This window comes from Sander vitreus, chromosome 23, assembly GCF_031162955.1.
Source record: "Sander vitreus isolate 19-12246 chromosome 23, sanVit1, whole genome shotgun sequence".
Lineage (NCBI taxonomy): Eukaryota > Metazoa > Chordata > Actinopteri > Perciformes > Percidae > Sander > Sander vitreus.
Genome location: NC_135877.1, coordinates 10,738,604 through 10,765,875, shown reverse-complemented (window position 1 = coordinate 10,765,875; position 27,272 = coordinate 10,738,604). Strand labels below are relative to the sequence as shown.

The window sequence follows — 27,272 nt, the reverse complement described above, 5'->3', positions numbered from 1 at the left end:
CTCCTCCTCACTGCAGCTATACCTTTACTTTTCCTTAGTCATTCAATGTTTTTCTTACTATTTTTGTCCTCTCTTTCCCTTTTATTTCCTTTCCTCTCCTATGTGTCCCCTCTCCTTTCCTTTTCTCTCCACTCCTATCCTTCCATTTTATTTCCTTCCCTTTCATCTCCTCCCATTTCCCTTCTATCCTCTCATCTATTCTCTTTTCCTCTTCTCCTTTCCCCTCTTTCACTCCTCTCCTTCCATTTCATTTTTCCATCCTCTCCTCTTCTGTCCTCTTTCCATTTTCTCTTCTCTTCTATCCTTTGCTCTCCTCTCAATTCCATTCACTTTCTTTCCTTTTATTTCCTTTTCCTCCTCTCTTGGTTTATAAACCTCAATTGATGACTGAAAACATATTATATAATAAACTGTAAACTCTTATACTGATATCTGTATATGGTTGCAACTAATGATTATTTTACCTATCAATTAATGTGATGTGTCATTTTGTCTATAAGATTGTCTATAAAATGTCAGTCATATAATTGTGTACAAACCACATATAGCCTATACAGGTATAGTGGAAATATACCTGTAGGCTACTTCTCATAGTCCTTCATTGTGAAAGAAAACAGGGTCTCTCTCATCTCCATGTAATAACATCATCTTCCAAAAAAAAACACAACAAAAAACCTTCTGTCTTTTATGGAAGGCAGAGAGAACAACAGCATCTGCTCTCTTAAAATTCTTCCAGCAGCAGAGTGTCACACTCCAGACTTGGCTTTAACATTTCCCCCATTTTCCAATTCATCAATCTTCAGCCAGTCATGCTAATTTAATGTGTCCCGGTCCCTTAATGAAAACAGCCACCCAAACATGTCCAGCTGTGAGCCAAGAGTGCGGGGGTGTTTATGTACCTCCATCCCCCTAACCCACCATCATCGCTGCAGGGTGCTGATGCTATTAACCCAAAGCATACAAAAGAATCTATGATTCTAATTGTGTATATATATTTGGCTAGTCTTGAGATGAGCCAGAGCTTTAGGACAAAAACCCAGAAATATCTTTCTGTTTTGGACTGTAGGTCCTGACAAAACATGGCATTTAAGGTCATCACCTCTGGTTTTCAGACAGGCATTTTCCACTACTTTTTTTTTTTAAATTTTTTCATAGAGTAGGCTAGCCTACAAATCTAGACGCACCCTAGCGGCAGCAAATTTAATTTGCAGCCAGGTGGGGGGGGGTCTAGGCACTCTCCGTTGGCTTGCGAGCTGGAAAAACCAAACTCTGGTCAGGCCAATCACATCGTGTATAGAGTCGGTAGGCGGGCTTATGGCTACTGTTGCTGCTGGGAACAGCAGTCTTCTGGAAGACTTGGAGTTAAGCTTTTCTTTGAGAAAAGAACAAAGAACGGCACTGAAATCTTTCTTAAAAAAGGAAGATGTGGTCTGAGTTTTGCCGACCGGATACGGCAAAATTTGAATCCGTCAACTAGCTTCGCTACCTTCTTCGTTGCTCTGCCTGGTTGTAGCGCTATCCTATTGCGTGCAGAGGGAATTTGAAAGACAACTGTTTATCCCGCCCCTCGGATTGAGCCCTGTCAATGGTGAGTTCCCAGACCCACCATCTTGATGTGGGTCTGGCTTGTCAGGCTAAGAGAAGGCCTAAACGGATAGTAGAGCTGAAACAATTAATTGATTAGTCATTCAACAGAACTACTTTGATACTCAACTAATCGCTTATGTCATTTTTTTTTAAATAGCAGAAACACTCAAATGTGCAATTCTTATCTACTTTATATAATTGTAAATTTAAAGTTTTTGGATTTTTTGAACTATTGGTCGGACAAAACAAGCAATTTGAAGGCGTCACCGTAGGCATTTCTGACGAGCAATATTCACTATTTTCTGAAATTTTACAGACCAAACCATTAATCAAGAAAATAATGGGCAGACTAACTGATAGTATGTCAATGTATCAGATCCATAATATATATACAAAAGAGGTTTCCTTCCTTTTCAAAATATTTTTAGAAAGAGAAATAACTACCCAATCAAAACGTCATCATGAAATATATTGAATCTTATTAAATGAATTAATATAGTCTTTTCCTGCAAATGGATGTATAGCGTTTTGTACTGTTTCTTTGTGAAATGAAAGAAAGTTGACCTCAAACCCTAATCCCCAAACAGCCTGAAAGCAATATTGTGCATTTTCATGTCTGAAAATTGTGTCATCACTTAAGGCGACAGAATGAGAAGGAGAATCCACCATAAGCTCCATCACCTGACTTGTGTCTAATGGGCCATAGATAAATGTGAGAGCAGGATGGGAGAGCAGGAGAGTGACGATGACACTGCATCTGCCATGAGTAATGGCTCAGTGCTGGCTCTGCACTGACAAACCTGGGGAGTTGTCACAAGAGACTGAGGTCATGTCTTGGGATGTCTCTTAAGGGGGGGGGGGGAATCGTGGTGCCATACCTGCCAGCCATGCCATGCCATTGCATGCGTTTCATTTTCAAAATGAGATGTACTCCCACGGTAATCATACTAATTGATTAATAGCCAAGATAAATTTAAGTGAATGATGATTTTCGGGGCGGCCTCTAGCTCACCCAGTAAGAGCGTGCGCCCCATGTAGGCTGAGTCCTTGGCAGCGGCGTGGGTTCGAATCAGACCTTCGGCCCTTTGCTGCGTGTCATCCCCTCTCTTTCTCGCCCCCTTTCCTGTCTATCCACTGTCACTATCGAATAAAGGGAAAAGCCCCAAAAAATAATCTTCAAAAAAAGTGAATGATGATTTTTAAAATGCGGAAGGTCTAATTTGAGGTTTTTAAAATGTGATATGTATGCTTGAACATTATGACAATAGGCTGACATTTTGACTCGTTATAGTAGGAAAAGCACAGGTGTTACTAATAACATTAACGATGGCTCCGCTCTATCTCTAAGTGTCTTAATGGAATTCACCCATCATTTAATTTGACTGTTTACACCTGTGCTTTTCCTTCTGTGACATATCACAAGGTCTTCTGTGGAAAGGGCCTATTACTGTCAAATCTAGCTTCACTTTCCGGTAATTGCGATTCAAAAACAAAAAGGTCATAACATACAACTGGCACTGCAGAGAGCCTCATCCAAAGGTTGAATGCTTTATAGAGAAGAAAACATAGAAAACAGTGAGAGTATGACATGCCTCCTCTCTTGTCTTAACACTTCCTATACTCCTGAATACAAGAATACAGTATGAAATGCTGACTGCAACTTTCAGAATGTAGGTTATCCGGCTGATATTAGCATTCTAGTGCAGCTTCAGGTTTGCACAACAGAAGGCTTCCCATTTACAGCAAACTGATCACAACTAAATACAAAACTTAGTAATATAGGGACCTATTTGCATGAAGTTGAAGGTTCACAGTGAACACTCATGTCATATTGTATCGCATAGTGTTACAACAACAGATACTGACTGCACAACTCGCACTTTTAATTCCACACAGATAGTGGGATTCATCACAATGAGTCTTCCTACTCATAGATGTTTGTGTAGTCAGTCAGTCAGTCAAACACATGTTCTGCAAACTCCCTGTAACATGATGACATGGGCCCCAAAGGGGATTAAACCAAGAGCATGTTTATCGATTATCTATTGCTGAGCAACAGGACAAATCTGCATATCACTTCATTTCTTTAAATCACAATGTGAAAACAATATAAACCTTTAGTACAGAATGTGATGCAGTGATAAGGGACACACATCCTTTCATATCAGCATGCATAGGCTTATACAGCTTATATCTTGACATTGCCTGCAATTGGTTCATAATTGTGTCGATAAAATGTCTGAAAATAGTCACACTGTCCCTGTTACTATCACATTTCATTTGACAAGGAAAAGCAGCAAATCATCACATTTAAGACACTAAAACCAGACAGCGTTTTGCCATTTTTCTTGAAAATTGACTGAAATGATGAATCGATTAATTGAATAATCCTCTCAGCACAAATACTGACTGCAAATGCCTAAGATAAGGCTTAGAATTCCTTTACAAATGGGTTTTCAAATCCAACAAGATGAATCATCTTTGACTGTAACCAATCCAACATCAACTCCAACTGAGTAAATCTTGAACATATTCCACTCCTTTCTGTCATTTGGAGACATGTAGAAAGAGATATTTCCCCTCTATTAGACAATCTTTCAAAGGGTAAAACCGTACAAATATCACATAACTTTCCTTCATGGAACCATTTGATTTATTTAATGGAAACAATGAAAAATGTTGATCAATAATTAAAGAAAAAGGAGGCTGTTGCCCCCACCCCCTATAGCCTACGGATCGATAGACACCTGCTGACTATTCATATCTCTACATCTGATATCTGCAAGCTGGGCCTTGGTGCTGCCCGTGTTGAAGTCAAAACCCTTGGATTGACAGCTAGAGGAGCTGAGCTACATCTGGCAGCATCACTGGCAGACATCAAATAATCCGCTCAGCCCGTGGGCTTGCCCGGCACCAACAATGAGGAAAAACCCTGCTGCTGCTGCTGCTGGTGGTGGTGGTGGTGGTGGTGCTGCTGCAGCAACCACCGCTCAATGCATTCATTCGGTACAGCCGATCAACACATTGCTTTCCCTCCCTCTGCTTGCTTTCATCGTTGCTCTTCAAGATGCAGTGTATGCAGTGCGGTGAAGCTGCAATGGTCTGCCTTTGATGCTCAGCAGAATCCAGATTTAAAAAGAAGAAGAAAAAAAAAAAAAAACGCGACAAACGACATCCATATTGCTATATTATTTGCACCTGGTCATCCTAGTCAAGCAGCAGCACCACCGGGATGCTGGTGCAAATGAAAATGCACCGACTTGACATATCCACTGCACCATTATTCTCAAGCGACATACCGGTATGTTGATACTGAAGACATAATGGGGTAAAAATGCAATCTCCATCTTTGGAAAAAGAAAAGAAAAGACACAGAAAGGCATGTTCAAACTCACCGTCTGATGCAACCCGGCTCCTGATTCCTCCCCTGGAAGTGAGTGTGTGTTGATGCTGTAGAAATTGATGAGGTGTGTGTCTGAGAGACTGTGCCCGGCCAGTGTTAGTCCGTCCCCCCTCGGCCGCTGCAGCAGCAAGCTGTGGTCCACACGGATCCTCCGCTCTCCTCACCAGCTCCCCCGCCGCTGTCGAAAACCAGCAACGACAAAGATCGTCTATGCTTTCGAGAAGACGAAGCACTCATGAGCGAAAAACCTGTCCCACTTTTCAGACCCATTCGACATAAGTGGGCGTCGTGCCCTATTTCACACAGTCTATGGTCATGCCTTATTTATTCCCAGCTTCAATGCTCACCCTTGGTGGAAACAGATCTGACAATGCATAGTTAGGCCTACACACAGGCCAAAGGTTTTTGCTTTTTTATGTTTAGTTTTATTTCGACAACTACTCCTCACAGAGAAATTGCATTCCGTTACTTATATATGGTGACTTCTTGCAAGGATGTCAAATGAAACACATTTATGTAGCCTACTTAGGCTACAAAATAAATAGACTAGGCCTACATACATGAATAAACAGAAGTCCTGCTACTTTCTTGTTTACAGCTCAAAGCAATCCTGCCATAGACCTACATTAATATTTGTCTATAATGTGCATGGCTGCGTTGGAAGATCTCTACACGTTACTTCTGGTAGATGGAGAGTATATCAGAGTGAGACCTCTGTATTTCACCAATATCTGTCAGCCGGTGCCAATCCGGTGCAGAAAGAAAGAAAGAAAGAAAGAAAAAAATCGCAACTACAGCGACCCCGTTTTAATGAGCGGCTGCAGTGGGACCTGCAGACAGATATGTGTGAAATAAACAATAACCCTGCAGAGTTCTATTATTGTGCCTTACTGTATCCAATAAAAAGCTCTTTAAATATCCCTGAAATAAAGTCACACGTAGCCTTTGACATCTGTGGTAATCATCAGAAAGTTGTCTTTGTAGTAGGCCTGTCTTTTCATCCATTTCTTATGTATTAACCAGGTTTGTCTTCTTCCAATTAGCTGGGGTCATTTTATACTTTCCTTCTAATATTTATAATTGGATTGGCAGATTTTAAAATATTACAATTTAGCAATTTAATCACTAGCTCTTCTGGTATCTTGGTGGACTGTATTTGGGAAATACTTCATGCAGATCGGTGTGCAAGTATAACAAATGTAGTGATACTTAAATAATCTACTTTTCTGGGGCACCCTGGTGGCCTAAGGGTTTAGGACGCTGGCTGTGAAGTGCATTGACACACAGGTGTTTCTCTGCCATCAACACAGGACAGGTGGCAGACATAGACATGGTGTCAAATGCCCCACTGCACATTACACTAGCATTACTGACCCACCAATTCCAATCTGGGACAGACCAAGCATGACTCACACACATTAGGACCTTGTCATCAACATCCATCAATACCAGTCTCTCACTCTTTTCGTCCACCAGTCAAATATGAGTGATGAGAAGAATTTACTGGACATCTGTTTAAACAGCATATTTTCATCATCATTTTTTTTAGGAAAGGTTTACTGCCACTGCTTATTCACGTTTAGCTCACTGTAAAGCATGTTCAGGTCATCAGCACCGTGTGGCAAAATAAAAAGGGTATACATGTACAGTTTCTTCACGTGTTAAAAGCATGTAACACTCGTCCAGGCCGAGGGGCATTAGCATTCACAACCGAGTTAGTTACCGTTAGAACGAGTAATGGTGACAAGTCCTGGGGGGGAAGGCTGGGACCAAGACAAATAAGAGCTCTTCTCACAAAAACATAATATGAGATGATTAAAAAAAAAAAAAAAAAAAAATGTGTTGGTGTGTCTGTATGTATGCATACACAAGACTCCCTGAAAGAACTAACAAACACCAGCTCAATGACTTAAATGTGAAATTGTTTTCCAAGGGTGTGACTTAGAAAATTAACATCGTAATGTTGATTGAAGATTTGAGTTTCCACATCAGGCACAGTCAGTTTTGTTTGATATTCATGCAGGACTGTTTGACAAGGAGTGTGTGCGTGTGTGTGTTTGTCCCCAACCGACTGGCAGAGATCTGCGGAGAGCCACACCACTCTGTAAACTGTTCTGCCATTTCTTCTCTCTTTTTTTCAGAGGGGCATTGCAGACATACTGCTGCAGTGTGTGATACTCCCACACGCTATATTATTTCCATTACCATTTCTGCAACTTTGTCTACTGTCTCTCTGTTCCATAAGTCCATCATACAGTACTGTTTAACCAATAATGAGCTGAAGCGAATTGTTCAAGAAGACACAACCCTCAAAATGTTTTAGTATTATTTTACATTTTAAGGATCTATGCCAAGCCTTCTCTGGGGCACCGTGTACTTTAAAACCAGTTTATACAGGCCAGGATATATTATTGTACGACAATGTCTCAGTGACAGCTTCCAGATACCGGCTTTCATTCTGTTATCGTCTAAACAACAGCCTTTCTAACTTGGTCAGAGAGCAGCTGGGGTCTACATATTCTGAGATGATGCGGTAAGAAGATGGGGATCAGCAGATAGAAAAAGCAGAGGAGAAGTGACTTAATAGGAGTTTTCCTCAGGTCCTTTGGTTGATTATATCTTCTGCGATGACAGACGTTATGCATGAATCCTGTGTGGGCTTCACACACGCACACACACACTTCTAACCCCTGAAGGACTTATTTGCTGGATTACTTGCATAATTGAAGCTACTGTATCCTCAGATTATAATCACCTGTTTAGGGATGGCTGTGGTTACATAACCATTTTTATATATGTGCATTTACAGGCTACTATGTAAGGTTCCGACACTGCAGCACATTAAAACAAAGCAGAGTCATGGTGAGATAACTTATACAAACTTCTCACATGCTTCACTGTTTGTATAAGATGACACAGGAACATCCTGGCAGACGTTAAGCTAACAAACAAGTGTGTGCCAAATGAAGGAGCTTGAAAACAAGAGTGAAAATATTAATGGCAAACTTATATGTGCTCACTTTTTTGCGCATAATGCCAACCGTCATAAAACTCACTTACAGAGACAAAATAAAAGAGGTCGATTGCATAAAACATGTAACACATCAGGGACAATTTTAGGCGAACGTGGGCACATACTCGTTTACATTGAGAAGATTGTAAACGAGAAGGGAACTATAACGGTTGCTAAGGAACACCATAAAACCAGACAATCCAATTCTGCTTGAGGGGGAGGAGAGACATCGCCCGCCACAACAAGCAACCAATATTGCTGTGGTATGAACTATATACACAGGTGCTGGTCATATAATTAGAATATCATGAAAAAGTTGATTTCTTTCAGTTATTCCATTCAAAAAGTGAAATTTGTATATTATGTTCATTCATCACACACGGAGTGATATATTTCAAATGTTAATTTCTTTTAATTGCGATAACTGACAAATAATGAAAATGCCAAATTCAGTATCTCCGAAAATTAGATTACTTAAGACCAATACAAAAAAAGGATTTTTAGAAATGTTGGCCAACTGAAAAGTATGAGCATGTACAGCACTCAATACTTAGTTGGGGCTCCTTTTGCCTGAATTACTGCAGCAATGCGCCGTGGCGTCGATCAGTCTGTGGCACTGCTCAGGTGTTATGAGAGGCCAGGTTGCTCTGATAGTGGCCTTCACCTCTTCTGCATTGTTGGGTCTGGCGCATCGCATCTTCCTCTTCACAATACCCCATAGATTTTCTATAGGGTTAAGGTCAGGCGAGTGTGCTGGCCAATTAAGAACAGGGATACCATGGTCCTTAAACCAGGTACTGGTAGCTTTGGCACTGTGTACAGGTGCCAAGTCCTGTTGGAAAATGAAATTTGCATCTCCATAAAGCAGCAGGAAGCATGAAGTGCTCTAAAACTTCCTGGTAGACGGCTGCGTTGACCCTGGACCTCAGAAAACAGTGGACCAACACCAGCAGATGACATGGCATCCCAAACCATCACTGACTGTGGAAACTTTACACTGGACTTCAAGCAACGTGGATTCTGTGCCTCTCCTCTCTTCCTCCAGACTCTGAGACCTTGATTTCCAAAGGAAATGTAAAATGTACTTTCATCAGAGAACATAACTTTGGACCACTCAGCAGCAGTCCAGTCCTTTTTGTCTTTAGCCCAGGCGAGACGCTTCTGACGCTGTGTCTTGTTCAGGAGTGGCTTGACACAAGGAATGCGACAGCTGAAACCCATGTCTTGCATACGTCTGTGCGTGGTGGTTCTTGAAGCACTGACTCCAGCTGCAGTCCACTCTTTGTGAATCCCCCCCACATTTTTGAAGGGGTTTTGTTTCACAATCCTCTCCAGGGTGCGGTTATCCCTATTGCTTGTACACTTTCTTCTACCACATCTTTTCCTTCCCTTCGCCTCTCTATTAATGTGCTTGGACACAGAGCTCTGTGAACAGCCAGCCTCTTTAGCAATGACCTTTTGTGTCTTGCCCTACTTGAGCAAGGTGTCAATGGTCGTCTTTTGGACAGCTGTCAAACCAGCAGTCTTCCCCATGATTGTGTAGCCTACAGAACTAGACTGAGAGACCATTTAAAGGCCTTTGCAGGTGTTTTGAGTTAATTAGCTGACTTGAGTGTGGCACCAGGTGTCTTCAATATTGAACCTTGTCACAATATTCTAATTTTCTGAGATACTGAATTTGGGGTTTTCATTAGTTGTCAGTTCTAATCATCAAAAGTAAAAGAAATAAACACTTGAAATATATCAGTCTGTGTGGAATGAATGTATACATTATACAAGTTTCACTTTTTGAATGGAATTACTGAAATAAATCAACTTTTTCATGATATTCTAATTAGATGACCAGCACCTGTATATATTTCCCACTCCTTCATGTAAACACAGCCTGTCAGACTCCATCTTACCTTGGCACTTTGGCCTTTCACGTTCAAGGAAATTGCCAACAGGGCGAACATCGCCAGAGAGAGTTAATCTCACGTTCACCTCATTTGTGTCTCAACCGCTTGTCAAAGACACTCAGTCTCTCCGCACAGCTGGACGGGAGACTTAAATAATATGTTGGGCTGTGTTTGACAGTGGAATTTCACGGCAACAATTACACCTATGTATTAAAAGTTTTCAGATCAGCATAAATCTGACCTGAAAATTGAGCCCGGCAAAAGTCAATTCCAGCTGTGTAACAAAACACAAGAACAAAGTGTTGTGTGTTCCAGGAATATAATAGAAAGTAATTTGGCTTAAAACTATGCAATTGTGACAAATACCGCTCAACCTTACCCACTGTCTGCTAGGCCATTCTGTACTTTCTTTATCTTTAAAAGGGTTTGTTATACTTATGTGGTATCTAGTCATTCAGAAAGTTTCAGCTTTACATGGCAATGCTGTGAAGTATTCACTTTAGAAGTATCTGCCATCTTATGCCAACCCAAAACAATGTAGGTGAAGAGAAATATGGTATTTCAAAGTAGACTGAAACTATCTGCTATCGGCATGGTGAGGTACATTAGTTTGTTTTGTGTCCCCTTTAAAAGGAAAGTGTGTTCCAACAATTCATTTCCTTTCTTGTGGATTTTGTTTGCCTACTCGTGCATCTGGAGCGCCTGCTTTGCATTGTAACGCTGTTGGTTCCAAGAGGAGCCACCATGCAGGTAAACTGAAATGTATTAATCCAGCGTCCAATCAGCCCCCAAGAAGTCCTTAGTAACAAGAAACTTAGACTTCTATGCACCCATTGGTCTCAGAAACACATCATCTACCATGTTGCCAGCTTTCAACCTAGCCACTCTTGTAGGATCTGTCACCCCAGTGTCAGCGTTTACCTACTGAAAAGACCTTGCTAGAGCAAGGCCAAGTGTAGGCAGCTCAGCCATAAATCAAACCACATTTGGGGGAAGCTCAAGCTAGCATTGGGGGAACAAAAATGGGCCATCAATCTATCAGTCAAGCCAGTTACAACTTTGACCGTTTGAATCCAGGAGTAAAGGCATCAGTCAAAAGTGCAATGCCTGACATATTATTCTCTATCTATCAGTCATTGTTGCAAAGGTTTGTAGTACTGCTCCCTCGTGGCGTATTGTTCACGTTGATTGGGGTAACAACACTGTGACTGGGAGGAATGATACTATGGAATTTCAGTGGATCTTCAATGAGATCGAAACAATAAAGCAGAAAATCAATGTGTGCGATTGGGAAAAACAGGCAATTCATCATATGAAGACACTTAGCATTCCTTTGTGACAACTCTATTGTGGGGCTCTTTGTGATGCGTTTGTGTTGATTAAGTGTCAGCAGAATGTAGAAGCAGATAAATAACATGACATACATTCCTGTGGATTATTTTTCCCAATAAAAACAAATCAGAGGTAAAAAAAATAAATAAAAAAATAACATAAGTTATATCACGGTTTTGAAAATGTACATTTTATTTTTTCATGACATTTATTTTTCATTTCGCATTCCACCAACTAATGAAGAGAGGAATCGGGGCAATATGGATTCTCACAATGTAAAAAGTGTGTCAAATTTATAAAGTGTGCGACCACGACAGCCAGGGCTGAGGAATTCAGACTAGAGCAAGGTTAAAGGCAAAAGCTTCATACTGAGTAATGGGCCACAATGGAGAACATGCTTCGTACCAAGAGGAAAACAGTCATTCTAAAACCTTACCGTTAGTATCGGAACAGATATTTAAGTTTCTGTAAGTGCATATACAGCACAGTGAAATTAAGAATCAGCAGTATTTCTTTTTGTCTTATTCTTAAATTCTAGCAAGAGCACTCAAATAATTCATAATTATTTCAAATATCATTTACATTTTCATGGTTAAAACTCTGTTTTACAAAGTGCATTAGTTCCTTCTTCTGTACAGTGTTAGAAATAGGCAGTCGTGTTTATGTTTTCACTTTGCAACATACATGTATTAAACACATCTTGTTTTCAAGTTACTGAAAATGCAAATAAATATCAGTTGTTTTTTTTTTTTTTTTTTTTTAACAAAATAACTACAGTTATCATATTACCATTAATTCTTTATATTATGGTCATGTGTCAGTGCCCCATTACCATCTTTGTGCGTTCTGTCAACTAACACTTGCAGCCAGCCTTTCCCTGATCATTCAAGTGATTCATTTCATCAATCATATTCATATATTATTCCGGCTTCATCATAGACACATTCTGTCCCACAAAAAACAAATTACATCACATTTGAAATTTTCACACTATTATTTACTGTATTGTCTTTTTTTTTATGCATAATCATAGTTGTAATTGTCTAGTGTTGTGGTAAATGGTGATCAAAACGTGAAAAAAATCATTGGGTATTTGATTCCAAATTGCCTACCAAAATGCTTAACAAATGTGTCCAGATTGCCCCCTAATCTATCGGGTCTTCTTACCTTTAAAAACTCCCTTGTGGTCACACTGTTGCCAAACCAATAACTACAGCTTGGAGACGAAGGGGAGACCCTCGTACATTTCGGCCTTGAGCTTGGCCCACTCTGCCAGTCTCTGGATGGCGCTCTTCTCCTGGCTGAGCACGCTCGCCACCTTCCTCAGCTTGGCCTCGTTGCGCTCCAGGTAGCGCTCCCCCTCGCCCTTGAGGAAGTTCAGCTTCTCGGCGCGGCTCTCGTTCAACGGGATGTCCTCGCTCATGTAGGGGTTGAAGCGGAAGTACGTGTCAGGGGGAAGGAGTGCGTCCAGCATGGTGTGCACCTCTAAAAAAAATAAATAAAAAAAGGATGGATTGGGACTTTGGCCTTTCACGTTCAAGGAAATTGCCAACAGGGCGAACATCGCCAGAGAGAGTTAATCTCACGTTCACCTCATTTGTGTCTCAACCGCTTGTCAAAGACACTCAGTCTCTCCACACAGCTGGACGGGAGACTTAAATAATATGTTGGGCTGTGTTTGACAGTGGAATTTCACGGCAACAATTACACCAAATAAAAAAATAAAAATAAAAAAAGGATGGATTGGGAGCCTTTAGCTAGCAAAGTCAAACACTAGTTCCAGGCATTTCCTCTTTATAGTTCAAGAGACTGTACTGAACCAGAGAAATCGCAGTGCATTACACACTGCCGGTGACCGCATGCCTCTATGATCTGTGGTTTATAAATGAATGCGCGTTGGACGTCAAACACATGCAAAACTATATTTTGTGTGGTCTTACCCTCGGTATCTGTGGCACTGCTGATGACGTGGGTGAGCTTGGTCTTGAGGCTCGTGTAGGTCGTGCTGTTCTTGCCCACCGCCTCGTACCGCCCGGTGCCCAGAGACAACACACACTGCAGTGGTGTGTTAGGCCACAGACACTTACACTCATGGATGGCCAACGCTGTGGGGTTGTTGATCAGGAGTCCCCCATCCTAAAGGAGAAGGCAGATGGGAAGTGAAATGATAAAAAGGGAAGGAGAACCTCCAATAAAATGTAAAGAATCTGCCAATTTCCCTCAAAGTAAACCAACTGTAGCATGTAGCATGTTCAGGTCTTATTTCTGCTGCAACTGAAGCAGGGTGGAACATTTGCTTTTTAAACCACCAATGGTTGAAGGATTCTAAAACTCTGAAGTCGCCTTCAGCATTTAATCAGTCAAATATGCCTAATAAGCAAGGTTAATGCGCATATAGGACACTTTGTATGTATTGAATGTGCCTCTAGTTTCAATATATTTGATGTGACAGCCTGTAGGGGACAAATGAGGTGAAGTGGACAAGCTGTCCCAGAGCTACACAGCTTTAGGCAGGAGGAAAAGAAGCTCCCTGGCCAGAGATGTGCTGCGCTGGCAAACCGCCCTGTTTATTCAGTAAGTAAACAAGTAGGAAAAGATGTCTTTTTTAAACAGCTATCTGCATCTAAATAAGTCCATTTGTAATTTGGTCTGGAATTCAGCTAAATAAAGATTCTAATTGCTGCATTAATCTGAATTTAGCTTTGTTGATCAACATATTGCATTTGAGGATCCTAATCTTGACCGGCTCCATTTAGAAGCTAATCCCAAATTACGTGCTTTTTCTCTAAATAACCTTACTGGCTTCATGAAAGAGTTGCTGATCTAAATGGTGCCAACAATGGCAGAGAGAAGACAATCAAGCTGAATGGATGCCTGGACCGATTTAGTGCTAAATTCTCTTTCACAGTCTTTCCGAGTCAAGTTTTGGACCATATCCAACCACTGAAGGGCTTTTGGCTCGGATTAATAGAGATGGAGAGTGTGGCACACAAGAGGTCGGACCCGGACCCGGAGCCCCCCAGCAGAGCAGAGGTAAAGGCCATTTCCACATCTCTACAGTACAGGCGATGGGCAGTAGAAAAGTATCCAAAATGTTTAAATTCGCTCCTTCTGGGATAAAGCAAACAACCACACATACAGACTTACCCGTTAACAACGGGCGATGAAGAAACATGAGAGAAATCTACCAGTAACCCCCTAACCCTTCATTATTAATTCAACTTTATTTCTTAACCTAAACTAATTGAGAAATACCTGAATAAGCTTAATATTTTGTTCTAGGAACCTCTTTTTGAATTCAAACGTCGGCCTATGGGTGACTTGTCCACTCTGCTGCCCTGGTATTATAATGGGACAAATACAGCCTAAAACATATCATTCCTAGCCTCATTATAAAGCTGCTAACCTTTAGGTGTTTCAAGATATTGAAACAGCAGGTTAAACACACCGCTGCGCATCAGCTCTGACCCTCAACCTCTCACCCTGGGGTCTGACCTAACTGAATGACATTTAGCCTGCATCCTATCACAACACACAAAGACGACGCTGCTAAAATACAGCATCCTCATGCAGGGAAATGACTGCTATGGCCTAATAATAATAATAATAATAGTTTGCTATGAGAAAGAGAAACATTGAAATTTTGACCTCTACATTGAGTGTGTGACTGTGCCTTTCTCTACTCCATTTATGTGTGTATCTATGTATTTTTGATGACCTGCAATGGCAGAATTCCCCTGAGAAATACCACTGCTAGTGCTGAAAGCTAGAGTAGGAGTGAGACCGGTGGGTGGAAACAGTAGCTCAAACTCTCGATGAAAGACTATGCAGCTCCAAGAGGGGACACGGACACACAGACACACACACCATTTAGAATATGAGGAGATTTCTGTCGTGTTAATACATTAGTAGCAAAAAAAAAAAATATCACATGTTTTTGGGGTTAGAGGTTGCGGTTACATTTAGCTGCTTTGCTAAATTAAGAGCTGAAAAAGCTTGGGCAAATGACTAGTAGGCCATTTGTTTTGATTTTAAATGCAGAGGAGAATCCAAGTTTAGGTCCGTGAGCATGCAGAGTGGGATTGGAGATTAGGATCTGTTGTTAAGTAAAACATTGTAAAGGGCTGTCTACCAGGACTCTCGCATTAGGAAATGGCAGGGGAGAGAAATACTTGTTAGAAGCAGGGACAAGGCTAATTTGCCTAAGTAGGTTATTTAAATGAAGCTAAGCCTTGAGCATAATTGGTGCCCATAAAGACCATCTAAAGATTTCTGGCCTAATAATCAAAAAAAAAAAAAGTACAATACATTAATGCTACAAACACTGTAGTCATTTATCAGACGCCACAACAGCCTGAGCTTCATTCAACAACCTCCTACCGAAACCTAATCTAATTCTTGAACCTCAAGAAAAAAGAGCTAGCATCCATTACCATGTCATTAGTCAGAAATGGAAAACCACTAAAATGGCATTTTATCATAACAGTGTGCAGCCTCATACAGTATCAGATTCAAACATCATCCAATAGTGATTGCTGACATTTTTAACACATACATTATCAGATTATTTATCCAGTAGACTAGTCTCCAATAGGTAGGTCAGGAGAAGCAGTACTGTCTTCCTAAACATAACTCAGTGGGACACGGTTTTCGGCAAACAAATTTGTATTCAAACTAATCAAATATTAGTATTTTTGTTATACTCAAACACGCCTTGAGACAGTGTTGGTCTGACAGACAGGATATTTTCTTTCATGGGAAATCAAATCAGAAGCGTTGTATTTCTCTGCAGGAAGGCAGGCTTTAAGTCCTAAGAGGACGAGGCTTTTGATGTTTAGGGGGCACAGGCCAGGTCCAAGGAATCTCTCTCATTCTGTTCAATTTCTCTCTTGGACTCTTGACAGCCGGAGGAGAGGATGAACCAACGAAGGGGCTGCCTTCAAGGTTATGGTTCGGAAGAGTGAAACAAATCTACACACATACCCTTAGTGTACACACACACACACACACACACACACACACACACACACACGCAAGCACAGAATGCAGTGCAATGCTCTGCGCTTTTGTCCTAGGCACTGGGCAATGCAGTGCCATTGCGTAAGTGTATTGATTGGTAGGATTTCAAGGAAATTACCCTCTCACACTAAACTAAATGTGTCCTCTTAATTACTATTACCATCTGCGCCACTGTTAATGTTAATGTTGATGGAGATGACTTTCCTTCAAATTTACTGTACATTATTGATCATGTTGCTGCATTTATGGACAAAATGACATGTGGCAACACCTAACGCGTTCATCTATTCTGCAACCTGTGTTATTATCAACCTCCTTTTTCAAACTACAATATTTAAATTCAGATAACTAAACTCAACTGAACTAAACTTCTGCCCAGTTCTCTCAGTTCAGTGCTGTACCTGATGGAGGTCTTTTCCCAGGACAAATTCCTGGAAGTAGCCTGGGGCGGCAGACGAGGCCCTGATAGCCTGCCACATTTTGTGGTTGCAGTCTCCAAGGTAGTGGGATCTCACTCCTGGCATGAGTCTGTAGTTCCTAAACGCGTAGGCCTTCAGAGGTAATCCCCTGTTCACAATGGTGCTCACTGCTGACACCTGGTGGACATACAAAAGGTATGATTTACAGAGGAACATGCAAGTCATTCATATTTTTTCCAGCACGTCAACAAGCTGGTGTTTTCCCTGAGTGCTTTGTTACACATGGGACAAACTTTTTTTTATTTCTTATTTTAAAGATCTGAAAAAGAGCAAATACTGCTACATCCATGCATAAATTAAGTGTTTATCTAAATAGTGTAGCGCTGAAAAGACACGTTGCTTACTTTGGGGCAGTGTGGGTCCCTAGCACTCTCAATCATACGCCCCTCACCCATACGTTCCCTAAAGAAAATACAAAAACAGATTAAAGATACAGGCAACTCTATATACTATCTATAGACTACCCCGGTGTCTTTAATATCAGGGATTAAAGAGAGTTGTAATGGAATGGAAAGGCTAGAAAGAGACTAACTTTAGTATGTTTTCCCATATTTCACTATCATAGAAAGCATGGCTCCAGCCCATCTTTACGGTTCCAACGATGACATTCTGTTTGAAGACATCCGAACCCAGCTTCCTGTACATCTCCTCGCACTCATCTAAGGGGATCTGAAAAATTCCCAACATGAAGGCCAAAATAGCACCTAAAGTAGAGAGGAACAAGTGTGATGTGCCAGTGAGCAAGGAATATCAGTGTTCACATAAATTCCCATGTGGGGTCAGTGTTAGAGAAGAAGTAAGAGAGAGAGAAAAAAAAATGACTAACACTAAACAGTAATGACAACATACCTGTACTGACTCCACAGATGTAGTCAAACAGCTGGTGGACTCGTTTACCAGTCAGGTTCTGCAGTTTATGGAGAGTCTGCAGGGCCAGCAGTCCCCTGTAACAAAAGGCACAGGTTTACAAACCTAGACTGACAAAAATGAAAATATTATATTTGATCAATTATAATATGTAGGTCTCGTACAGTTGGACTGCAATGATACTGTAGCCAGCACTGGGACTGTTTTTTAGTTGGCACATTTTATATTCTGTAGGTGGCACTCTATTCCTTAGCCACATAAGTTACTGCTGCTCATACATTGCTTATAAAAATCAGCGAATGTAAGAGTAGGAAGACTCATATTTATTAAAGGAAAATATTTATTTTAGATGTTTTGGAGGATACATATTATTTCATTTTTAAAATTACTTTTCCCCTCCCAGTATAGCTTTACCTTGTTCCGCCTCCGTCTATGGCCAGGACCCGAATTCCTCTGCCTTTGACTGGTTCAGTGTAGCCAATCAGGGCCAGAGCTTCTCTCACAGCACCCTGAAGAGGCAGGTCTCTGGCCTGGCGCAATCGCAGCAGACAGGGCAGCACACTCTCCTATAGGTTGCATTTGCATCGTTATACCCAAACATACTAAAATGTCCCGCTTACAAAAACGTTTGAGGACTGTGCAACACATCTGACATTTGACTGAACTGCAGGGTACGTACAGAAACAATTCTAACAGCGATACAAACTAACCTTGACAGCCACACCTCGCGTCTCGGGGAACTCCAGAAGGTGATGGATGAGCTCCTCCACTTGGCTGGTGAGGAGCTTGACATCAGTGACTCTCTGCAGGCCTTTCACCAGGGCTCTGGTCCTGTTGTCTAAACTCACCCTGGCTATTATCTGCATGACAAATACACACCATGGACAAAACATCAGGACCATCTGACAAATATAAAGCCTCCTAAACACATTTGGCCTAAATAACATACCAAGTGACATCGTAGAAGTGACTGTTTGCCATTTTGATTTGTGCACTGCCCTAAGCTTTGAACATTCATTAGAGCCATACTGAGCGTCTCACCTTCTCTCTTTGAGTCAACAGCTGTTGGTTCACTTCATCCTTTTTCTCCTCTTCACTGTCTGTCTTCTTTCCTGCCTTGTCCACAGTGGGCTCTTCCACAGCTACTGCTGAAGACTTGCTTTTTTCAGGTGCAATGCTTTTGGAATCACCTCTGAATTTGGGGACCAGGGGTGCAATGTAGCTGCCGACAAACGCCTGAACGCTGGGACGAGGGTAAGAAAGATAGTGGGTGAAGCCTTTCTTAGGGGAGGTAGCAGGCACAGGGATGGACTGAGCTGCTGCACTTTCAGTTGCGGGGATGTCAGAGGAGGGCGACGCTGCTGGAGGACTGAGCTTATCTGATGGAGAGGGAGGGGGAGGAGAGGTAGCGGGTGCTTCAATACTTTTAGCTTCTGCCACTGAGGACAACATAGGAATGTGGTCCCTAGTTGTGCGAGCAACGGTGCTGAGAGTGGGCTGAGAAACAGGATCATCCACTTCTCTGTGCTGCTGCTGCTGCTGCTGCTGCAGTGGCCTGTTGTATCCTTCTTCTTCTTCTTCTTGTGTGCTGACGCCAAAGTAACTATTGATGTGCTGAGCCAGAGTTTTGTAGGTCTCATCCATGTTGGTGGACAGAGATGCAGGGTGAAACAGCTGTATAGTTTGTTTTGCTAAAGTCGAGGAAGAGCTAGATGCAGATACATTCGCTGCTGAAGCTAAACTTGATGTGGATTTCTTTGTGGCAACAAAAGGATTTTCTGTAACTTGCTGCTGTTGCATGTCGGACTCTTCCTCGGCTGGGTTCCTCTCGCCATCTTCTGTTGCTTCTTCTTCTTCTTTCATGTTGGCTTTAGGTGGTGAGGCTGTAGCTGTGTTGTTAGAGGTTAAGGTCTTGGCTGTGACCAGAGCCTTTTCTGCATGGGTGCTGTCGACTGTGACATTGCCAGGCTTGAAGCGGGAGAACTTGGAGATGAGGTCTGTGCTGCCTACTGCCTTGGTGACACTATCAAGTGTGGTCCTGATTCGCGACATGCGTTTTCTGGCTCACTCGGAACAGCAGTGGAGAACTTGGAGGTAATCAGGCAATTGGGTGATGCTTCATGTCTGTGTTAAACGATGCAGCATTCTGGCAGACTACCTGCCATTAGCAGGTTTTGGTAGAAAATCCATTTTAGAGGGAAATTAGCAATTTTGCTGCTTGTTCTAAGGTTTCCTAAAAAAGACAACAAACAATATTTAATAAAACAAAAAAAGTGAGCACATTAAAATGGCAAGTGGTCAACAGAGGGCTCCATTTGCCACATCACCTATCCTGGCTGGTAGCCATGGAAACTGTTACAGCAACAAAAACAGATAACAGCATTCACATGCTAACAACTTAGCTAAACCATCCAGTTCCCAGGCGACCTGTTGTGCTGTTCATTGTTACAAAGACAAGATGGAAGAGGACCGAGATTCATTAAATCTGAATTTCAGGACAGAGTCAGCTCAACTTGTGAAAACGTTGCTGGAGAGACACCACCACACTGTCACGAAGGAGCAGCTGGATGACTCTCCTGACAGTGAGATGAGGAATAATAACTGGGTTGCTGGACAAGACTTTACAGTCGAAGTGGGGAAAAAGCAGATTGGGGAGTATATTCAAACCTTGGAGATACAGCCCTGCTGGCTTTACAGTCTGGACTTCCTCTACTCAACCGAGGAGGAGCATCATACCTTTTATCACTACCAGGCCCGCTTCAGTACCCCGACGTCGCGGAAGCCGATTCAGGGGACAGCTAGCGTCTATTTCGTCGTGGACATATCTAAAGTCAAACCACAAACTCTGCCCGTTGAGGTGCACTTCATAGTGGAGTCAAACAGGCTGGTGCACACACCCGGCAGGACCAGGTTCAGAGAGAAGTGGCTCGCGGACGTTATTGAGAGCAAGACTTTGCTCCGATCAGTGATGCACCTTTGAACCGCCGAACCACCCAGAAGAAGATTTCTGGATCTAGATACTACCAGAAGTTACACCCAACTTGCTACGAGTTGACATTAAATCCCATATAATGCTTTGGATTCCCCGTTGCCCTGATATGTCTATGGTATCAATTCCCTTCGAAATAACAAAACGTCAGCTAGCTTAAACTTAAACTGTTAGCCAGTAAACAGTTCTGCTTTTAGCTAGCTAGCTAACGCTAGCAGATAGAACGTTAGATAGCCTATAATTTACAGTAACGTTATGATTCTCTAGTATGACTTGTGCGTTTTGTTGGCCCTCATAGTGTGCTAAGCCTAATCGTTAGCTAGCTAAGTTAAAATAACGTTAGATGTAACGTTAAAACACATATGCAAGACACCAAAACATGGGTGTATTGCACTGAAGCCGTTTGTGTTAGATAGCTAGCTAGCTAGTTAACGTTAACCTTTTTTAAAAACATCAACACCTCATGATGTTTGAAAGCTGGCTTGCTAGGCAAACAGTTGTCAAATATATATAACGTTAGTTAGCGTTACCATAGCTGCTGTTGGCCTAACTTTGCTTATTAATAGAGTGTATATTGTCAGTTTGTCGAATGTTACGCAATGTCACAAAATAAACAAACTTCTTCTTACCATACGAAACAAAGACGGCTAAATATGTTGCCAAAATATTTCATTCAGAAGGGAGGATGTGATCACCTGCGACAGCAGCTGGATTCTCGCGATATCACAACATCACAGATGTGACGCAGTGACTTAGATGTGTGGGCCTTGTACAGTGTAATTCTTTATTTATGCCACGATGTGTCGACAAAACTTATTTGGAATAAAACGAACAAATATTTCACTGCAAAAAAGGAGCAATTACAATTTAAATATATCAAGAATACACCGCACAGTATGTGCAGTATGTTTATGCTTTCAAGCTCTTATGCACAGTTGTAGAGGCACTGTGGCGACTTTGCAGAGCCATATTTCTCTATTATTATCAAAAGTGACTCATAGCTAATGACGTGCAATTGCTTGCAAGCTATACCTGCAGCTCTTTCAAAAACCACATGAACTCTTGTTCATATGTGTTCACATGTGTACTTGACATATGATCTAACAGCTTTTAGGGGGGTATGATAGAGGCTGGATGAGTGACATTAAAACATTATCCTCTTTTTTCTGCTTCGCGCCCACACCACCTTTTTATTGTGGAATATGAACACCCTGTAATGACCGAGAAAGTATGTAGTAAGTATTATATTACATTTGTCATGGGTAAAGTGGTGGTGACATTATAGTTACATAAATACATTGTGATTGTACTGTATGTCCCTGCCATCCACCGGTAACTACTGACACATTCTGTGAAAGGTCTTTCCATTATGCTACACAGTAATGCACACTTTAAAAAAATAGTTTGAGAAAAGAAATAAGGATATACTTTGACAAAAAGTGGATATTTTCTGTATGGAGTGGTGCTTAAAAGGAACATTCCACCGATTTTACGCATAAAGGTCAGTTTACTCATATTTGAGAGCCTGTGAAAGCTGTTGTATTATGACCTCTGAGCTTTCAAAAGCCCTGATGACATTATAAGGGTCATCTTACATGTTAGTCAGGCTTGAGACAAACATTTGACAGAAAACCTGTGTTATAGTTACAAACTGGGGGCATACAGTTTGAAAGATAGGGGCATTGAACAGACCACCAGGATATGATGAAAGAAGCATTGTGGGGACTGTAGGAAAAAATATAGAATAAAAGTCAGGAAATCTTGGCTTCTGCTGCTTTTTTAAGCATGTATCATGCCCTGTAACTTTACGAAAGTGCAATAATCAAATCAAAATCACTTAAGTACCTCTTTCATTCATATTTCATTATGCAACTTTAGGTGTAAATAAACGTTGTGTGCTTGACAGCCTTCAACTCATATCTGAGTAGTCAGGTTTGGTTGACTCAATGTTTAACAAAATGTTTAGCCAAATAGGTTCTCTGATTATCTGATCTAAACGACCAGGGTCTGCTCATTCCTTGAGCAGTCAAAGACTATTGACAGCCTTTCAGGTTATATTCAAAAGAACCCTTTCTGAATGTTAAAATGCATGGCCTTCACATCTGATGGCACTCCACACAGTAGTATCCTCTGGTTTTAACCAATGTTGAGATCACCTTTCTATTGTGTCTGACATTAAGACTGTATTCAGACTTTCCTTTCTGCTCTAGAGTTCTTTCTCTGCCTTCCCAATCCAAATGTCAGAGCTTTTAACTCCTAGTGCAATTATCAAGCCAACCCCTAATAATAGCAGTGAAGAATACTAATGTGTAATTTTTTGTTTTCACAAATTATTTCAGTTGCTCTTTGCTCAGTTGCCCCGCCAAGACCATCAACAAATAAGATGCAGAACGTTTATGAAATTGTTATTAAATTAGGATCATGAGCGGTGAATACCCTGTAGATTGTGATCATATGGCAAGTTTATTATTATTTAGCATAATATTACACTACACCAAATAATACATTTGAAAACTCACGGAGCATGATGTGGTTATTACAGAAATGAGTAATACACTTTTGATTAAATCATTCTCTGGATCTGAAAAACTCTTAGTTGAAGTGTAATCTATAACAGATGCTTCAGCACTTGTTCAGGAGGCATTAGAAAACACCTTTTGAAGATGAGTGAGATATTAATTATGATAAGTTCAGGAGGGAATGTATTTGTATTTCACCGTACATTTTGACATTATGAGTTTGACGATAACAAAATGCATGTGGGTGTGTCTTATATAATATGTTTGTCAATGTCAGGCTTATGGCATACACCTACAATCAGTCATCACTGAGTAGGCTGACCCCCCCTCACCCCTCCAAGTCGATGGCTTTCCCATCTCACAGACGTCACAGTCACTTGCTACACGCGCGCAAAGGAGGAAAATGTCGAAATGCCTGCAGTGCGTCCACATTGCAATAGTCCAATAATCCAACCCCTAGATAATGTACGGAAACGTTAATTGAAACCACAAGTTCCAAACGGGAAACATCAGAAATTGAATGGGTTCCGGCAGCAACAACAGCTCAGAAAAGGCAACAGATGAGGATGGAGAAGTGTATGGACGTTTTGCGCTCATCAGAGTTGGAATTTTGGGTTTGGTTTTTGTGCTTGCAACATGTGGCAATCTTTTCTTCTTGGACGCACTATGGAAGAAGCGAAAAAGAAACACAAAAACCCAGCTGTTCCTCTTGCATCTGTGCTTGGCAGATCTGGTGGTCGCTTTTTTCCAAGTCCTACCGCAGTTTCTCATGGAAATTACGCACAGGTTCCGAGGCACGGACTTCCTGTGCCGGTCCGTAAAATACTTGCAGGTGGTGGGGATGTTTGCCTCCACGTACATGATAGTGGCTATGACCGTAGACCGGTACCATGCGGTTTGTAAGCCAATGGTTTCCTTCTTGAAGGGCTCGTTTAGGAGATACCTCTCTATAGGCGCAGCGTGGCTGATCTCTCTCGCCTTCAGCTCTCCTCAGATCTTCATCTTCTCTCTCCTGGAGGTGGAGGAGAACCAGTACGACTGCTGGGCTACATTTATTGAACCGTGGGGGAGCAGGTTTTACATCACCTGGATCACCCTGTCAGTGTTCGCCCTGCCTGCAGTCATTGTACTCTATTGCCAACTGAAAATATGCACAACAATTTACTTCAACATGAAGAGAAAGGCGCTGCAGACATGGCGCGCGGGCACGAAGGGTGTGTCCAACGCGATGCTTAAGACTGTGAAAATGACTTTTGTTATTATAATAACATACACAGTGTGTTGGAGCCCATTCTTTGTTGTCCAGTTATGGTCTGCGTGGAGCCCAAGCAGTGCGCCTACTAAAGGTTTGTCCAAATGATGTCTAGGAGGTCCACAACCTTTGAGGATCAAAGATGCCTGTAACAATTTATTTAATGTCACCATAGGCCCACATGTCAAGCTAGTCATCAGTTGTGCACCTCGGAATGTTAAGAGATCTGCTGCCACCTTTCCAGTCCTTTCTTTTTAGAGTTTGTTTAACCATTTCTCTATCTCTCTTTCTCTCTCACAGGTCCAGTGTTTGCCATCATCATGCTGTTGGCCAGCCTCAACAGCTGCACCAACCCTTGGATATATCTCTACTATAGCTAAAAATAGGAAGAAAAAAAAGGACTATGTCAGTTAATATACAATCCAGGGCCTGCTGGTGAAGTCCAGATTAATTGCATCATGAATTATGTGTTTAAATCTATGTAGTTGTTGTGTATGAATCTAATAACTGGGTTAGTGTCAGGATCGCTGTAGATGAGTATCAGCTTGCTGGCGTCTTACAGCAATGTTTCAGTGTTGTGACAAATAAAACATCCATCATGCGTAAATGAAAAACACTTATTTTATGTTTTAGCAAAAAAGTTTGAATCGGTGAAACAAGCTAATGCATATTAAATATGGCAGCATCTTTTCCACCGGCATAACAACACCTTCACAGAACACAATAGCTTCTTTCATTCAGTGCTGGAGGAAATACTTTTAAACATACAACAGATAAACATAATGCCATGCTATACATCATCGATGGACATATTTGACTTATTTTGAATGTTCTGTAAATATTTCTTATGTAATTAAAATGTAAACTGCACACATGAGCTATTTGCATTTCTTCCTTCTGCTTGTATAACTTTGCCTTTTTGTCTGATAACAAATAAATGTTGAATAAAATACTGTTCCTGATATTTGCACCTGTTGGATTTCGTCATTGCACTTACCTAAACAGATAAACTGAGGAAAAATGAGATTTAGTTTTTTTTCATTTTCATTTTTGAAAACGTAAATGGACTTTCATCATAAGGCCTTCTGGCTTAATAATCTTTTGCTAATTTTCTCCTTACTGACCGGTCTGTTATGTATTGGTTGCTTTTGTTGGTTTATTGTAAACATTTTATTCCTTAGTCCTTTTTTATTGATGGGCATTTACATTTCCCTGGCAGTGAATAGCTTTGTTAATATTGCGCATATTCAAACAAAGGAAAATTACTCCACCATACTCAAAACATGCACTTATATTTCTATAGGATTTGGTCCTTGCAAAGATACACAACAGTGTATTAGGGGACAAAAGCGCTGGGATGATTAGGGGACTAATGCACTGTGATGGCGTTTTGTTGTCCTGCCGAGATGCAGAGCAGCAGGATTATCACAATTTGTAACTCATTTTGAGAATAATTCTCTTAATCCTCACTGGGGCTTGTGTCATTCTTTGCCAGGAAAATATGTCATCTTGTAACCTCCTCACGTAATGCAAAACCCTCGGAGTCATTTGAAATTGCTCTTCACAAACTATTTCATTCATAATTATATTCATTTGAAACAAATTTAGCCTCTCAGTTGCCTCTCCGTCACATTAAAGACCATTATGAATGTCTACTGCATTGTAAGATATAGATATACATTATCAATGATTAAAGTCTTGATGTAATGCAGTGACGCAATGCTATGCTCAATTAAAAGCGTAACAGGTGGTGGTGGGGGGTTCTATTTTGTCACAACCACAGACAGATGTGAATTAAAAATACAATGTTTTATAATGGTCACAATCCACTCTACACTGTTCCACAGATTCTGTGGCCAGGCCTGCTACAGTGCAGAGACAGCCTATGGCGCATTTCATTCTGGAAAGCTGCTTCAAATAGGATTAGGTATCTGACTTGGCCAAAAAAACTATGATGCCTAATTCAAAGCCCAGGGGTGGAAAAGTGGGAGATAAATCTTGCAGCTGGTTCATGTTCATGTCATTGTGGTGGTTTAAAACAATCACCAGGGATATAGTGGACACAGACACAGCCTCCTGGAAAGCACATGCTTTAAGAAACACATTTACAATACACTTTATTCTACTTCAAAGTAAATCCATCACTGATTTTTCTGTGAAGCAGACTTTTGTGGACTTGCAGGAGATTACACGGAATGACAGAACGGTAGAACTGGCATTCAAACACGGCACGGAAATCAAATGTGCCTCTGCTTACGTGGACTTGATTTCTAGTGATTCAACAACGACAAACGTGTGAATGGTGTTGTTCGAACACAGTCGAAAGAATTGATTTCATGTGCGTTAACACAGCAAGCGGTAGCTGTTCCAGTCAAATAAATGCCAGAGCTTAAGAGCAAACCATTTTTGGCCGTTGTATATAGTATTAAAAATAAGTTAAGGATCGTGTATTGATCACAATCATGTAAAAACATGACAGCAAATCTCAGATACAGTATGTATCAGTAACGCAAAGCAACAAGCTGCTGGAAATCAATGCTTCAGTGACGCTTTGAAAGCCTTTCTGTGAAGATGGTCATACAGTGCCACAGTGTGGACAAAAACATAACAACATATACAATAGGCCTTTTTATACAGTAGACGTTTTTACTTGCCATATAGTGGAAAAAAACACAATAAGCAATGGCAGTGTGACAGTATGCACAAAAGTAGCTAAATGAAATGTAGTCCACATTCATTTTTACTTTTTAAAGGTCCAGTGTGTAACGTGTTTAGTTGTTCATTATCAAAATCTGTGTTGCCCGTTCACAAACTTGTCCTTTTTCATGAATATTTACCACCACCATCAATTCCAAGTATTCCTTTTGGCTTGAAATTTTACATTTGCATTCGCATGAACTGGGGTAGACGGTCC

At 41.1% G+C, this 27,272-nt stretch overlaps 3 protein-coding genes across 4 annotated transcripts in view; 1 reads left to right on the top strand and 2 right to left on the bottom strand.

Annotated features, from left to right (window-relative positions):
- The window catches only part of nrcama (neuronal cell adhesion molecule a), a 55,088-nt gene extending 49,930 nt beyond the window's left edge, over positions 1–5,158 (bottom strand). For both annotated transcript variants that reach the window (XM_078242958.1, XM_078242957.1), the window contains exon 1: positions 4,983–5,158. The gene's annotated coding sequence lies outside the window, so the exon portion shown is untranslated. The remainder of the gene's footprint in view (positions 1–4,982) is intronic.
- Positions 5,159–11,970: 6,812 nt separating this feature from the next.
- pnpla8 (patatin-like phospholipase domain containing 8) lies at positions 11,971–21,324 on the bottom strand. Its single transcript, XM_078281646.1, has 10 exons — positions 21,217–21,324; positions 18,640–19,831; positions 18,309–18,458; positions 18,013–18,164; positions 17,581–17,675; positions 17,264–17,435; positions 17,076–17,133; positions 16,654–16,848; positions 13,174–13,369; positions 11,971–12,718 (listed from the first exon to the last, which is right to left on the bottom strand). The coding sequence occupies exons 2-10, from the start codon at positions 19,648–19,650 to the stop codon at positions 12,444–12,446; spliced, it is 2,304 nt and encodes a 767-aa protein (XP_078137772.1). The 5' UTR covers positions 19,651–19,831; positions 21,217–21,324; the 3' UTR covers positions 11,971–12,443.
- Positions 21,325–23,626: 2,302 nt separating this feature from the next.
- avpr2l (arginine vasopressin receptor 2, like) lies at positions 23,627–24,738 on the top strand. Its single transcript, XM_078243214.1, has 2 exons — positions 23,627–24,452; positions 24,659–24,738. The coding sequence occupies exons 1-2, from the start codon at positions 23,627–23,629 to the stop codon at positions 24,736–24,738; spliced, it is 906 nt and encodes a 301-aa protein (XP_078099340.1).
- The last annotated feature ends 2,534 nt before the right edge of the window (positions 24,739–27,272 follow it).